The sequence below is a fragment of the Callionymus lyra genome, chromosome 17, assembly GCF_982586985.1.
Source record: "Callionymus lyra chromosome 17, fCalLyr1.hap1.1, whole genome shotgun sequence".
Classification (NCBI taxonomy): domain Eukaryota; kingdom Metazoa; phylum Chordata; class Actinopteri; order Syngnathiformes; family Callionymidae; genus Callionymus; species Callionymus lyra.
Window position 1 is genome coordinate 14,801,374 of NC_141834.1, and position 16,504 is coordinate 14,817,877.

General features: G+C 36.9%; 1 protein-coding gene across 4 annotated transcripts in view; it reads right to left on the reverse strand.

Annotated features, from left to right (window-relative positions):
- The window catches only part of invs (inversin), a 64,797-nt gene that overhangs the window by 43,157 nt on the left and 5,136 nt on the right, over positions 1–16,504 (reverse strand). For all 4 annotated transcript variants that reach the window (XM_087812453.1, XM_087812454.1, XM_087812452.1 and 1 more), the window contains exons 3-9: positions 11,086–11,185; positions 9,162–9,328; positions 5,519–5,692; positions 4,987–5,154; positions 4,739–4,919; positions 4,556–4,665; positions 2,850–3,021 (exon numbers count right to left, since the gene is read on the reverse strand). In XM_087812453.1, coding sequence (XP_087668579.1) covers positions 2,850–3,021; positions 4,556–4,665; positions 4,739–4,919; positions 4,987–5,154; positions 5,519–5,692; positions 9,162–9,328; positions 11,086–11,185 — 1,072 coding nt within the window. The remainder of the gene's footprint in view (positions 1–2,849; positions 3,022–4,555; positions 4,666–4,738; positions 4,920–4,986; positions 5,155–5,518; positions 5,693–9,161; positions 9,329–11,085; positions 11,186–16,504) is intronic.

The following is a 16,504-nucleotide window of genomic DNA, read 5'->3' on the forward strand; positions in this document are numbered from 1 at the left end:
TGCAAGGAATTGATGTTGGCACTGGTCGACTCCGCTGGCCTTCACGCCGCGTGATGAGCATGACACGAGCGCTGCATGTTTTGCATGCATAATATATGAGTCTCTCAGCGAAGCAGTTATCGTAATGACGGCCCGGATATCCCCCCGAGGTCAGAGGGCGGACGTTTACTGGTAAGAACATTTGTGTGTCAGTTCAGTGAACTGGTCTTCAAGGAAGATCATTTTGCCGACTCTTCCTAAAACAAGCCAGCGATGTCCAGTTCTATTATGTATTTATGACTTAAGATATTATGTTTTTCACGAGACAAATGATATAGATTTACTGTTCAAGACTTGTCAAATACACCACAGGAACCATTTAAGTCCCTCAGACACGTTTCCTCCAGTTCGTAAATTTGTTTAAAATGTTTGCGAATCTCGTTAAAGACTCTGTTAATGAGTTTTTAAAGCTGCTTCTGTTTGGAGACTTTTAAAATTTTCTTCAAAAAGTTGTGAATCTGTTTCAAGAGTTTGTAAATGTGTTTCACAAGTTTGTAAATGTGTTTCAAGAATTTGTAAATGTGTTTCAAGAGTTTGTAAATCTGTTTCATGAGTTTGTAAATGTGTTTCAAGTGTTTGTAAATGTGTTTCAAGTGTTTGTAAATGTGTTTCAAGTGTTTGTAAATGTGTTTCAAGTGTTTGTAAATGTGTTTCAAGAATTTGTAAATGTGTTTCAAGAGTTTGTAAATCTGTTTCATGAGTTTGTAAATGTGTTTCAAGTGTTTGTGACTCTGTTTCAAGAGTTTGTAAATGTGTTTCAAGAATTTGTAAATGTGTTTCAAGAGTTTGTAAATGTGTTTCAAGAGTTTGTAAATGAGTTTCATGAGTTTGTAAATGTGTTTCAAGAGTTTGTTAATGTGTTCCATGAGTTTGTAAATGTGTTTCAAGCATTTGTAAATGTGTTTCAAGAGTTTGTAAATCTGTTTCATGAGTTTGTAAATGTGTTTCAAGTGTTTGTGAATGTGTTACAAGAATTTGTAAATGTGTTTCAAGAGTTTGTAAATCTGTTTCAAGAGTTTGTAAATGTGTTACAAGAATTTGTAAATGTGTTTCAAGAGTTTGTAAATGTGTTTCAAGAGTTTGTAAATGTGTTTCAAGCATTTGTAAATGTGTTTCAAGAGTTTGTAAATGTGTTACAAGAATTTGTAAATGTGTTTCAAGAGTTTGTAAATGTGTTTCAAGAGTTTGTAAATGTGTTTCAAGCATTTGTAAATGTGTTTCAAGAGTTTGTAAATGTGTTTCATGAGTTTGTAAATGTGTTTCAAGTGTTTGTGACTCTGTTTCAAGAGTTTGTAAATGTGTTTCAAGAGTTTGTAAATGTGTTTCAAGAGTTTGTAAATGTGTTTCAAGAGTTTGTAAATGAGTTTCATGAGTTTGTAAATGTGTTTCAAGAGTTTATAAATCTGCTTCAAGAGTTTGTAAATCTGTTTCATGAGTTTGTAAATGTGTTTCAAGAATTTGTATATGTGTTTCAAGAGTTTGTAAATCTGTTTCATGAGTTTGTAAATGTGTTTCAAGTGTTTGTAAATGTGTTTCAAGTGTTTGTAAATGAGTTTCATGAGTTTGTAAATGTGTTTCAAGAGTTTATAAATCTGCTTCAAGAGTTTGTAAATCTGTTTCATGAGTTTGTAAATGTGTTTCAAGAATTTGTAAATGTGTTTCAAGAGTTTGTAAATCTGTTTCATGAGTTTGTAAATGTGTTTCAAGTGTTTGTAAATGTGTTTCAAGTGTTTGTAAATGTGTTTCAAGTGTTTGTAAATGTGTTTCAAGTGTTTGTAAATGTGTTTCAAGAATTTGTAAATGTGTTTCAAGAGTTTGTAAATCTGTTTCATGAGTTTGTAAATGTGTTTCAAGTGTTTGTGACTCTGTTTCAAGAGTTTGTAAATGTGTTTCAAGAATTTGTAAATGTGTTTCAAGAGTTTGTAAATGTGTTTCAAGAGTTTGTAAATGAGTTTCATGAGTTTGTAAATGTGTTTCAAGAGTTTGTTAATGTGTTCCATGAGTTTGTAAATGTGTTTCAAGCATTTGTAAATGTGTTTCAAGAGTTTGTAAATCTGTTTCATGAGTTTGTAAATGTGTTTCAAGTGTTTGTGAATGTGTTACAAGAATTTGTAAATGTGTTTCAAGAGTTTGTAAATCTGTTTCAAGAGTTTGTAAATGTGTTACAAGAATTTGTAAATGTGTTTCAAGAGTTTGTAAATGTGTTTCAAGAGTTTGTAAATGTGTTTCAAGCATTTGTAAATGTGTTTCAAGAGTTTGTAAATGTGTTACAAGAATTTGTAAATGTGTTTCAAGAGTTTGTAAATGTGTTTCAAGAGTTTGTAAATGTGTTTCAAGCATTTGTAAATGTGTTTCAAGAGTTTGTAAATGTGTTTCATGAGTTTGTAAATGTGTTTCAAGTGTTTGTGACTCTGTTTCAAGAGTTTGTAAATGTGTTTCAAGAGTTTGTAAATGTGTTTCAAGAGTTTGTAAATGTGTTTCAAGAGTTTGTAAATGAGTTTCATGAGTTTGTAAATGTGTTTCAAGAGTTTATAAATCTGCTTCAAGAGTTTGTAAATCTGTTTCATGAGTTTGTAAATGTGTTTCAAGAATTTGTATATGTGTTTCAAGAGTTGGTAAATCTGTTTCTTGAGTTTGTAAATGTATTTCAATAGTCTGTGAATCTTTTAATTGGTTTGCAAATGTGTTTCATGTGTTTATAATTAGTTTTCTTATTATTAATGGGTTGTGTCACGATTTCTTAAATTTGTTTCAACAGTTTAGATGTAAATCAGAAATTCCAATATTGAATACCCTTCTCTCCGTCTCACCTGTGCCTCCATATTTGTCTGCCATGTTGATGTCGATGTTTGGTGTGAGCGACAGCATGGTCCTGATGACATCATCACTGCCTTTCCCAGCAGCCCACATGAAGGCCGTCCTGCCTTCGAGATCGGGTTCGTCTTTTACCGACGGATGTGACAAGAACACACCCACAGTCTCCTACACACACAGTGGGGGTCTTAGTAAGTAGTAAGTAAGTAATATTTATTTATATAGCGCTTTTCCAGACCAGGGTCACAAAGCGCTTAAACAAACAAAACAATACTCAAAAAAGTATATACTTTAAAGATCAAGATAGACGTCATTTTCATTTAAATTCAATATTCATTTCTTAAACAAGTGGACATGTAAGTGAAGTTTTATCAGTAAAGTAAATAGAAAGGCTTGTATAATGTTCCTTAATTTTGTAAAGCTGTTTCAAATCTCTTTAAAGAGATTGTCAAAGTGTTTGTGAGTGTATACATTCATTTGTGAATTTGTAAATGAGTTTAAAGAGTTTGTCGTTCTGTTTTGTGAGTCTTTACATTAGTTTAATAAGCTTTTAAATGTGTTTCAAGAGTTTGTTCATTTGTTTTAATATTCTTTACATACGATTCATGAGTTTGAATATTAATTCTTGAATTTGTAAATAATTTGAAGCGGTCTTAAATCTGTTTCATCAGTTTGTAAATGTGTTTCATCAGTTTGTAAATGTGCTTCAAGAGTGTGTAAATACGTTTCAAGAGTTTGTAAATCTGTTTCAAGAGTTTGTTAATGTGTTTCAAGTGTGTAAATCTGTTTCTTGAGTTTGTACATGAGTTTCTTCAGTTTGAAAATCCGTTTCAAGAGTTTGCAAATGTGTTTCAAATGTGTAAATCTGTTTCTTCAGTTTTACATGTGTTTCTTGAGTTTGTAAATCTGTTTCAAGAATTTTTAAATCTGTTTCAAGTGTTTGTGAATCTGTTTCAAGTGTTTGTAAATCAGTTTGTAAATGTGCTTCGAGAGTTTGTCAATGTTTCTTGAGTTTGTAAATGTGTTTCATGAGTTTGTAAATGTGTTTCAAGTCTTTGTAAATCTGTTTCAAGTGTTTCTAAATCTGTTTCAAGAGTTTGTAAATATGTTTCATGAGTTTGCAAATGTATTTAAAGTCTTTGTAAATCTGTTTCAAGTGTTTCTAAATCTGTTTCAAGAGTTTGTAAATATGTTTCATGAGTTTGTAAATGTATTTAAAGTCTTTGTAAATCTTCTTCAAGGGTTTGTAAATGTGTTTCATGAGTTTGTAAATGTATTTAAAGTCTTTGTAAATCTGTTTCAAGGGTTTGTAAATGTGTTTCATGAGTTTCTAAATGTATTTAAAGTCTTTGTAAATCTGTTTCAAGGGTTTGTAAATGTGTTTCATGAGTTTGTAAATCTGTTTCCAGAGTTTGTAAATGTGTTTCAAGTGTGTTCACATTTCCTATATAAGTTTAATTACAGAATGAGTTTGTAAATGTGTTCACATTTAGTTTCCAGAGTTTGTAAACTAATTTCTTAATTTGTAAGTTTCAATTAGTTTGTGGTCTGTTTCAGGATTTTGTAAATAATTTTGAAGAGTTTTCATATTTGAGTTTCCAAATGAGTTTTCTGGAGTTGAATTCATGTGTTTGGAGACAAAAGTACTGATACAACAAATGTGTCATGGGATCATCTTGGAGTCGACAGTTCTCTGACTCACTGCATTGTTGCTCTGAGCTCCGTAGTGCAGCGGCGTCGCTCCCTGACTGTCCGAGGGAATCGTTCCCGACGTGTTCCTCTCCAGGAGTAGGTGGACGATCTTGGCGTGACCTGAACCACAGGAAGAACGATTTCATTTTCTGATCCCTCCGAAGATGAATCACCGAAACTCGTTTCCTCTCACCCAGCAGAGCGGCCCAATGCAGCGGCGTCCTGAACAGGTTATCGTAGGCGGTGACGTTACAGCCCTCGTACGACGTCAACACCTCCACCACGGCCTCGTTGCCGTCGGCGACGGCGAAGTGCAGAGGCGTCCGACCCTCGTAGTCCTGCCAGTTCAGAAGCGACTCGGTGGGAGCTGCTTCCTGGATGAACACGTGCACAGGTGAGGTGGTGCGGCAGGTGGACGGGTGACGGGCGACGCAGGCGTACCAGGATGCAGCGGACGGTCTGGGTGGCGCTGGGCTCCTGGCTGTGGGCGGCCCAGTGAAGCGGGATCTTCCCCTCGCTGTCGGGGATACCGATGTTGGAATCGTGCTTGATCAGAAGACGAACGTGCTCCGGTCGGTTGTAGAAGGCCGACCAGTGGAGGGCGGTTTGCTGGCGTCGGAAAAGAGAAAGCGAAAAAAACGGAGGTGAAGACAGAGCGAGCGTTGTTTGGTGCCGGGAGTCCATCGAGGGCTACGCCACAGAGTCCAGGATCTACGAGGCGTAATCGCCGCACAAAGCTCATATTGAGGATCTCGCCGAGGACTGCGATTGTAACCTAGATACGGCCTTGTCGACAGCGAACAGGCTATTCTGAGCTCGCAAAAATCCACCGTCATCTGACATGATGATGCGTATTGGATCATTACAAAACCAAATAATCATGTCGGATCCATATTAAACTGGGCCGACGAATCTAAGTCTCTCTCTGCAAGTAAATAGACCATCAAGTCTGCTGTATTATAAAAGGGTCTACCTTGTTTTTGTCCTGAGTGTCCACCTCTCCAGGTCCGATGTGTTTGAGGAGCAGGGCGAGGGCTTTCGGGGACGGGTGGCGCGTGGCTAGGTGGAGCGGGGTCATCTCCTCCAGGTCCTTCTGGAGCCAGTTGGCACCTCTGGAGAGCAGCAGCTTCAAGAAACGTACATTTCCCTGCATCAGACACAACAACAACAACAACGTACACAGTATTACAAAGTGAAGCTTTTCATGAAGCTTCTTCAGAGACATTTTCACTTTACAACCTTTTTCCAAACTTGAAATGAGGACTTTTTTCATGAGTAAAGGCCAGTTTAAAGCGGCGCCGAGGGACCCATTGTGGCCCCTTGGATACATTTGATACGGACCTTTAATTGTGGGTCTGCAAGTTAGTCAAATGTCTTCAATTGAGACAGTTAATTAAAAAATAAAGCTAACATTAGCTTTAGGTTAGGTAGAACTTTATTGATCTATTTACTTACTTACTCACTCACTCACTCACTCACTCACTCACTCACTCACTCACTCACTCACTCACTCACTCACTCACTCACTCACTCACTCACTCACTCACTCACTCACTCACTCACACACTAACTCACTCACACACACACACACACACACACACACACACACACTCACTCACTCACTCACTCACTCACTCACTCACTCACAGTTATAGAGATCAAGACTGGAGGAACTTTATAAAAAACATGCTACAATGATGAAACATTATTGAGACTAAAAGCTGCTGTGAAGTCGATCTGCTCTTCACGAGTCACAAGAAAAAGCCACAAAAAACTAGCGATGCTAATTGCTAAATACTGCAACAAATCTGGGATTGACTGATTTCAAGTTCTGAATGAAAAATAAAGTAGAGTTTTATGTCTCTGTTCATTTGTTTAACACTGATTCGGAGAAGTTTACCTTCAATAAAGGCTTTTATTCTCATGCTTATTGTTACAGTTGAAATACTATGTTGGCATTTATTGTTGAAGTCCACTTGATCTCACAGAGAACATTTGGTTCCGCCATATTTGGATACGATCATCTTTGACAGAAATGTTTTGAGAAGGATTCCCTGCAGACATGTTTGACAGTTTGACGTCATAAATGATAAATACTGTTCAAGCATCACCAATTTTTCCAAGAAAATATAACAATAATGAGAATTATAAAAGTATTTTAAGCAAGGTGCAAGAAGGATGAGGATTGACATTCAGAGATGAAGAAAATATGAAGAGGAAGGATGATTCAAATAGCTGTGAATTCTTGTTACTGGAGGACCAGGAGTCCAAAATGATTTCTTTGAACAGGTGTTACGTGAGCATTTTGTCAAACACACTGTGTTCCTTACGTTTTTAAATCTGTTTCTTGAGTTTGTAAATGTTTTTCAGAAGTTTGTAAATCTGTTTTGTGTGTTTATAAATGTGTGTCAAGGAGTTTGTAACATTGTTTCAAGAGTTTATAAATCTGCTACTTGAGTTTGTAAATTTGTTTCAAGTGTTTGTAAAAATGTTTCAGGAGTTTGTAAGTGTGTTTTTTTGATGTTGTAATATTGTTTCAAGATTAGGTAAATCTGTTTTTCTTGAGTCTGTAGATGTGTATTCAGGACTTTGTAATATCGTTTCAAGAGTATGTAAATCTGTTACTTGAATTTGTAAATTGGTTTCAAGTGTGTGTAATTGTTTTTTCGGGAGTTTGTAAATCTGTTTTGTGAGTTTTTAATTGTGTTTTCAGAAGTTTGTAAATCTGTTTTGTGAGTTTTGAATTGTGTTTTCAGGAGTTTGTAAATCTGTTTTGTGAGATTGTAAATTAGTTTCTTGAGTTTGTAAATCTGTTTTGTGAGTTTTGAATTGTGTTTTCAGGAGTTTGTAAATCAGTTTTGTGAGATTGTAGATGTGCTTCTTGAGTTTGTAAATCAGTTTTGTGAGATTGTAGATGTGCTTCTTGAGTTTGTAAATCTGTTTTGTGAGATTGTAGATGTGCTTCTTGAGTTTGTAAATCAGTTTTTTGAGTTTGTAAATCTGTTTTGTGAGTTTGTAAACCAGTTTCTTGAGTTTGTAAATGTGTTTTTTGAATTTGTAATTCTGTTTTGTGAGTTTGTAAATTAGTTTCTTGAGTTTATAAGTTTGTAGATGTGCTTCTTGAGTTTGTAAATCAGTTTCTTGAGTTTGTAGATGTGCTTCTTGAGTTTGTAAATCATTTTCTTGAGTTTGTAAATGTGTTTTGTGAGTTTGTAGATGTGCTTCTTGAGTTTGTAAATCATTTTCTTGAGTTTGTAAATGTGTTTTGTGAGTTTGTAGATGTGCTGCTTGAGTTTGTAAATCAGTTTCTTGAGTTTGTAAATCTGTTTTCAGGACTTTGTAATATTGTTTGAAATCAGTTTCTTGAGTTTGTACATTTGTTATCAGATTTTCTCCTAAAGTGTTTCAAGAGTTTGTAAATATGTTTAACAGGTATGTAAATATGTATCTTTTAAACCAGAACGAGGGGCTCCTTTCTGTGTTTTTTTTTAAACAACGGACTCGTGTAAAGTTGGCATTTTGTCGAACTAACCAGCTCTATCTGAGGCTCTTCTGGCTCCTTGATTAATCTTTCCACTTCACAAAGAAATCCTCTAAAAATGCAAGTTTGTTATTTATTCTGTTTGTACTTTGGGAAACATATCATCTGACCACGACACAAGTAAACATAAATTATCAAAATTATTTATTTCTGATACCAAACCTGGACAGCAACAACAAAACGTAACCAGGCCACAAATTATACAGACCTCGGAAAAAGGCTAAGTTTTATTTAATTGAATTGTATTTATCTATTCTACGTTTCTAATATTATTTATTTTGACAATATTTCTAGGACTGTATGGACCAGACATGGACTTATGGTTCTTTCTTTTCTTTTTTTCTTTCTTTCATAGACACGGCTGCAGGTGTGTTTTGTATATTTACCATTCTTGGAGCGCGGAGCCGCAGCCTGACGGATCTATCCGGCGTGTGAGCATGCATCTCGACAGCGAGAGGGAGTGTGTGTTCTCGTCTCTACGAATCTCAGTCCAATTAGATCAGTAATCCCTGGCCTCTCTCCCTGTCTCGGCCAATTATTGATCAGGTGTCAAAGAGACAGGGCATCCCATCACCGGCAACCCCAACACACACAGATCCATTTCTGCAAAGATCCTGGCCGCGCTCGCTCCACATCCCCCCCACTTCTTTTAATGATATGATGATCCTGCATCAGGATCGTGGAACAACTTGACTACGAGAGTAGAGACGTATCAGCACGAGATCACGTTGTTATCGAAGAGTCTTTTTTCACCCGTTGGGTTTAGCCTGGAGTGACAAAAACATCCGGAATTTTCCAACCCCTTGCGTTTTAAATCAGTTTAGCATAGAAGGAATTTTAGATTTATGGAAACAAATTCTAACACCAAACATGTAAGTGTAGTCTGATTCTCACTCGCCACTAGGGGGCACCAGCTTCTCACCTGAATTTTTACACGGATCTCTCCTCCTTATTTATGTATTATTAAGGATAATCTGCAGAAACTTCACTCGATACAAACCTCTTTGTGTGTGTGTGTGTAGGGTGTGTGTGTGTGTGTGTGTGAGTGTGTGTGTGTGTGTGTGTGTGAGCGTGCCTTCTGCGCAGCGAGGTGAAGGGCCGTGCGATGGCTGTGGTCCGTCTTGTTGACGGACGCTCCGGCCTTCAAGAGAATATCTGCGCAGTCCAGGCGGTCGGCCAGCACGCAGTACATCAGGGGGGTCCGGCCGAACTGGTCCTCGCGGTCCCGCAGCGTAGGCCCCGCTGTCGACGCAAAACACACCAATAAATACATGTATTACTATTTTAAATAAAGATAAATTGAGCTTTCCTTACACCTCATTTTCAATTAAATTAAATTAAATTGTATTTAAAGTGTGTTATCATAACTAAGTTATCTCAAGACACTTTACAGTTGAAGTGAGACTATAGTTGATTAAGGATCCCAGCAATTACATTTAATAATAATAAGTGGCTTCATTTAATGGTGACTAAAAACTGCACGTGTGGTTGTTGTTGCAACAAAAATTTTCTTCATGAATCAATGAAAACATTTGAGTTTTTCCATATTTTCACATCCTCATGTCGTCTTAGTGAGGAACTTCTAAAAGAACACTGCCCTTGGCGAGATCTTCCCGTTCACACTGGTAGCCACATATTTAAGAAGTTTATATATAAAATCAATTAAATCATAGAGATTTTTATTGTTATTCCATTTTTTTTTCATCTGATCATGTTTGTGCAAGAACTTTCTCAATGAGCTATTCATGTTACAAAACAATCCCTGACTGGTTCATCTGGCTCAAAACAATAACAAAACCGAAACAATAATAACGTGCTTATAAATCAAGTGAAACTGGCTGTTCAGGCCACAGGCTGCAGAATGAAGACTTGTCCAAAAATAAAAGGTTTAATGAGTAATGAAGGTCTTTTTAAAAGTGCACAACTAGAGGATGAGCTTCAGGTAGCAGCAGTATAGAGACAAATCTTTCTTATATTCATCATCACTGTCAGTTGAAGCTGTTTAACTTCAGCCTGTGTGTATTAAAAGTCACATTATCCATCTATTTAGACCAGGGATTTGCAATTACATCTCTCAAGGGGGCCACGATATATATTGTTGTGATGGGCCGACAAGACAGAAGAAAGAATTGAAGAAGAAAAAGGGGAAAACAGGTTACAAAAAATCCAATGTTGTTAGGATATAATATAATATTAATAATACATATGGAAAATATATATATATAATATATATAATATTATGTTGATATTCTGTTTATTAGTTAATTATTTCCATATTGTTGATTATTTATTTAATTTAGTTGATTATTTGTATATTTGACAAATAAAAGAACTTGAACTTGAACAACGGTTGTGTAATTATGCCATGAAATTATACATGTGAAAACTGTAAATGTAAATGAAAAATATTATATCAAATAACTTTTTTTCTTATAGATATTTGACCTTTTAACATAGATTATAAAGTATTTTAACATAATAACATCATCATAAACTATTGTTAAAATCATCTAGAAACCCTAATACACGTATAATTATGTCTTGAAAAGGGGAATGGATTCATTTAAAGTGACAATTCTACCGAAAAGACGAAATTCAAAATAATATATAAAAAATGTATTCAAGTGTTATTTTAGTTGAATGAGTAATGAATGAATTAAAATTGACAAAACAAGTTTGTAGTTTCTACCATATCTTTTTTTGAACAGTAAAACCTCTTAAAGTCCATATATATAAACTCTAAGGGCCGTGTGTGGGCCCCGAACCACACTTTACCTGTTTCTAATTTAGACAAAAGTGGAATAATTTAGGGTTCAACGACCACAGGAGGAAAAGTTTACACTTAAAATCTAGATGACATTAAAAAAATTGAATAAAAAGTCATTCATTGTCTTGTCTGTCAAAAATAAAGAAGAAGAAAACGATACAGAATGGATTAATACGCAAAATCTTGATCTTTATGAAACGATACTCAGTGATATTTTGACGTAGTTTTCTACCTGTGATGAGTTTCTGCAGGGCGCTTCTATCTCCGTTGACCGCCGCCGCGTGGACCTGGGAGCCGAGCGGGGCCGGACTCGGGGCGCCGGTAACCGAGGCCTGCACGGAAAGACGACGACAGATCAAAAACCCCCCTAAAGTGCATCCATCTGAACCAACTTCCATCCACAGACGTTTTCCCTCATTAAGCTGAAAAACAAACCTCATTTACAATAATGGTGTGAAGTATTTGCTGCAAATTACCGCGTTAACTGCCACAATCAGTGTCGTTTAAATTGCTACTGAGAATCCTTAAATCATTCCCAGTCGGCACCGGAAAAAGACGCCGAAATTAAAATCAGATGTTCGCTTTTTTTTTTTTCCGTACATCTCTTATCCTGGAAGCAGTTAAGTTGAAAAGTAAGCGGCTAAACACAAGAAAGAAACGTGTGACAACAGGATAAGATGGACAAGGATAATGTTGATACGTGTGTTTCTGCCCCTGCTGGGGTGAGGGGTGTGGGGGGGTTTAAATCTCTTCCTGGTCCCACTTAACCAAAGCTGAGGGAAAGCTGGGTAATCTGCAGACAGGAAGCAGCTGGGGAGGGGGGGAGACCTTGTGTGAGCGTGTAAGAGGGGGGTCTCTCTTCATGTCTTATTCATGTTTCATTAATACTGCAATATGCTTGGCGGTGTGTGTGTGTGTGTGTGTGTGTCGGTGTGTGTGTGGAGATGTGGGACAAGACCTGCGGGGCACAACACAGAAATCAATTATTGCCCCTAAACACATAAACGCCAGAGGCGGAATCCCACAATCAGATATTTCTCGGAGACGTTTTCATTAACCGTCACATGAATGGATGATTTATTTTTTTTACGACTCATGAAGGCGGTGATGGACAAACAAACTTCTGTCTTCTGGATATGAGTTTATGTGATGCTTGGAGAAGTTTCAGAGGACGAGGGAACTCCAGCGTCCACGATCGCTCCTGTAGACGCGTCGTGAAGCTCGCTAATTACCCATCATGCATCCTACCTTCTCATGCTCGGCCAAGAACATATTTTTAAAAGAGATAGGAGGAAATAAAAAATAAAATTTTTCCACGATACCATTAACAACAGCAGCGCTTTCTTTTCTCTCTTCCAATTAAAAACAAGTTTTTCTATTCATTTGTTCATTTTTGTGTCGCAATTAAACCTACCGGCCACTAGATGGCAGCAGTCGTTACGTCCTCCGCCGCTAAAGAGACAATGAAATCCCTAGGTACTCGGAGATGACTGAGGACGAGCGGATACAGTTGACTCCATCAGTTTTTGAAGCTGATGTTTGGACATGTTTTGGTTTTATAAACTAGTGAAAACAGTTACGACTTTTTTTGACAGGACACAACTGTAGCTCGCAAGTTACGTTATAATTAAACGAGCTAACTAGCGTGAAATGCTGGTGTGACCTTGTTTTGTCTCAGGCTAAACTATCTATCATGACCAGAGGTGCCAACAATTTAGTCGAACCCAAAAGGCCAAAAGAATAAACTGTAAATTTAATTGAAAAATGTCCGTTAACAGGTAGAGTCTCCACTTCAAAGCTCAAAATTAAAGTCGACGACTGTTTGTGTCAGTGGTTAGGAGAAGAAAAGGAGAAGAAATTATTAACGATAAAACTCATTCAGAGATTTCCAATAAGAATAAAACTGATTCAAAAAGGAAAGGAATACGATGGGAATGTTCTATCTTCCCAAAGTAAAATACATATTTACACCAGACTCCTTATAAGGAGAGTTTGGTAAAGAAACTATTGTTCGGCATCTGAAGTGAATTTCCAAATACATTTATTGATAAACTTTATCCATCTGAATCGTTTTTTCTCAATGTTTCCATATGAATGGCCAATATTCATAACGTTACTGACATAAATAGGAAGGATCTGTTCATCTTTTAGTCCACATTAGATTACTTGACCTTGATATTAAACTTGATGCGCCTAATGTGTTTGAAGGACTTATGAGAAGGACCCTCGAACAGTCTTATTTCTTTAAACAACATTTTGTTTTTTTGGTTATTAAAAGAAAAAATCATTTATTTTAGGGGGTAACCATTTTTTAATTTAATTACATTTTTTATTTATTTTATTATTAACTTACACATTTGATTATTATGATTTTTATATAATATAAAATGTATTTCAAGCAAACATGTGGACAAATTAATGAATGAAATCCCCAATTCTTAACTGAACTTAAAATAGATACAACTTTATTGATCCCTCTGGAGGTCTCCTTCGGGAAAAAGATTTTTCCAAATAAGCACAAAGCAACATAGGCGATAGATTCATGAAAATAAAAATAAGAACCAGAACAGAGTTTCTATAAAAAGAAAGTGCAAGAGTGATACAAAAGGGATCATTATCATTTTTAAACGATAATTTGATGACACTTTAAGCGCACGTAACCAAAATGCTGAATGGTTACTTGAAAATTAAAGTAGATAAATGTATGAAGATGCTAGTTTTCATGGTAAATTAAAAAATAATATTTAAGTCAGAGAATTCAAATAAGACAAAAACTGGCATCGGATGAGAGGATTTGATTGGAGAAACTTTTCTGATAGTTTTGCAAATATAACATTTGCTCAACCTGTGACCCCGAGTGCTTAAAAAAGTTTTGTGTGATTGAGTTTGACACCCCTGCTTTAAGGTGTGTCGTAGCGTGTGTGTGTGTATGTGTGTGTGTGTGTGTGTTATGCACATGTGCCACGTCATGGGAAGTGATTTTCCGTGAGAGAGAGTTTTTACAGGGGCTTTACCCGAATCGACCGCAAGCATCTCTAAACATCTCTCATTTAAAGCGATTACACAAACACACAGTCTACGCGACTAATATCTTACACATGCACAAATATCTCCATCAAGGTTTAAAAAAACTTTTTTTTCCAACTTATTTTTTGATCTTTTCCTGCATCTCTGCGATCAATGCGATCGTCCCCAGCTGCTGCGATATTAAAAAAAACAAGCATTGATTTGGGAATAATCTCAGATGCAGAAAGAAAAAAAAACATCATATTTCCTGCAAACACTGACATGAGGGACTCGCGTCAATATGAGAATTGATGACAGTCGGATCATTGAGAGGCAATTAAGTTTCATGAGGGCCTCGGTGTTTTGGAAACACCTACGGTGCCGTCCCCGGATTTGGCCCAAAAAAAAAAAAAAAAAGCCTTTTGAGATGCCGTGTCTGAGGCGTAACAAAGGAGGGGTTAAAAACAACACCAGGTCCCGTAGAGAGGCTTCGAGTGGACTCATTTAGCCATTCATACGTGTTCCTCGGGGAGCACTCCGCTTGTTAATATGAGGACAATAACTCAGAGTCGACTATTGATCACGGGCCGAGCCGATTGTTTATCTGCACAAGCATCGATTCTCGCTGATGTCGACGTTATTTACTCTTTATTCATATTCCTTCACGTATAAATAGCCCAAATTGTCCGAAAAAGAATCTACAGAGAACCTTTTAGCGTCGCTACGGGAGATGGATTCTGACCACAATGCTTTTTTTTTTTTTTTCGTCTTTAGTCTAGTTTCTCGATTATTTGTTCGCCTTTTATACTTTTTAACTTTAAAACTAATCAACAGGTTGACTTAACTCGAGCATCAAAGCCTTCTTAATGCCATGACCATATCTTAAAAGTACATAAAGTCCCACATAGCATAACATATTCTTTGAAAAAATGTCAATAAAGTTTTGCCCTAGAGCAGGGGTGGGAAATTCAATTTCCTCAGGGGTCACGTTATATCTGACTGTTGTAAAAAGGAGGAACAAAGTTAGGAAATCAACATTTAACCTAAATATAGCAATAAAATACTAATAAATCTTTTGTAAAATATAAACGTAATTTATCAATATGATCTTAATATTGAATCTAATTATTTTAGGGACAATAACTAGTCACAAAAGGCCAAATAAAAGAAAATAAAAAAAATGTAAAAACCTAAACAAATCCCTTTAAAAAAGTTGGTTTTAGAGTTAATTAAATAATAAATATAACATTGAATTGTAAGTAGTCAGAAATATGTCCAACATGGGCCAAATAATTAGAGTCAAATGGTCTCATGTGGCCCGCCAGCCACATTTCTTTTTTTGATTCCAGGGGTGTTGAACTCAAACATTGAATGGGCCAAAATATTTTCACTTACTAGTTCAGAACAAAATGTATAAATTACCAAACTGTCTCTAAAAGATGATGCCATATATTTGCCTCTTTATAGATCATTAGCGTGAATCTTCTTTTTATAAACTTGGATTTGATTTTTTTTTTGGCCACAAAAACTCAAGCTCGCTCCAGATAGGCACTGAAACTACTTATTTCTTAACATTTTGATTCATGTCAAGTTATAGATGAATGCTCTTAATACTTACTTGTGCAATTACAAACACACTGTTTCTTTTGACAGAAAGCTAATTATATTACTCCAACCCTTGCAGGAGCCAAGGTCTCAAGCGAGGCAATTTCCCAAACAATATGATTTATTGACTCTTTTCTGTAGTTTAGAGTCTGTTCAGCTCAACCTTACCCTAGCAAATATGTGTAAAAATCGAGGACTGGGGGCCAAATTTATGAACAGAAGTTTTCTTATACTTAAGTATGTTTGTGCAAACAGACACTTAATAGTGAGTGCAATAGAGACACTTTAATCAACTTTTTTAACATATTTCTTTAGTTTTTACCTTCTCAGTGATTGAGTGTGATACTTAGAACCACCTCTAAGAGTGCAAGTGTGTGAACGTGTGTGTGTGTGTGTGTGTGTGTGTGTGTGTGTGTGTGTGTGTGTGTGTGTGTGAGGAGATAGAGACAGCACTGCTCATTCCGTGCATTATGACTGACAGGTACAGGAGTGGGCGAAAGGGATAATACCAACCCACAGGGATGGACCCGATCCGTAAAGACCCCATTTCTGGGGAACCTACTGGATCCCCAAGGACCAATGAGCACGGCTCCCTCGGCTGGAGGCCGAGCCCCGGAGCACGGCGAGGGCCAATCGGCAGGGGTGGCGGCGCCTGAGTGACATATACATCTGCTAATTTACATCGTTACCTCAATGCATCCTGACAAATGAGCCCCCAGGGTGGGAGCCAATCACCGGGGAAAGTAATGCAATTAGGAGGGACCACAGCTGTCACTCAAACAGCCACGGGGGTCAAGTATGGAGGGGCCCGTGGCTGAAACACCCCTGTCGTTCACACCCACTGATGCAGAGACGGAGCTCACTTTAGAAGGAAGAAACAGTGAGATGCTCATTCACTCTGTATTTCCCAAGAGTGTGTGTGTGTGTGTGTGTGTGTGTGTGGGTGTGTGTGTGTGTGTGTGTGTGTGTGTGTGTGTGTGTGTGTGTGTGTGTGTGTGTGTGTGTGTGTGTGTGTGTGTGTGTGTGTGTGCTCGAGGGGC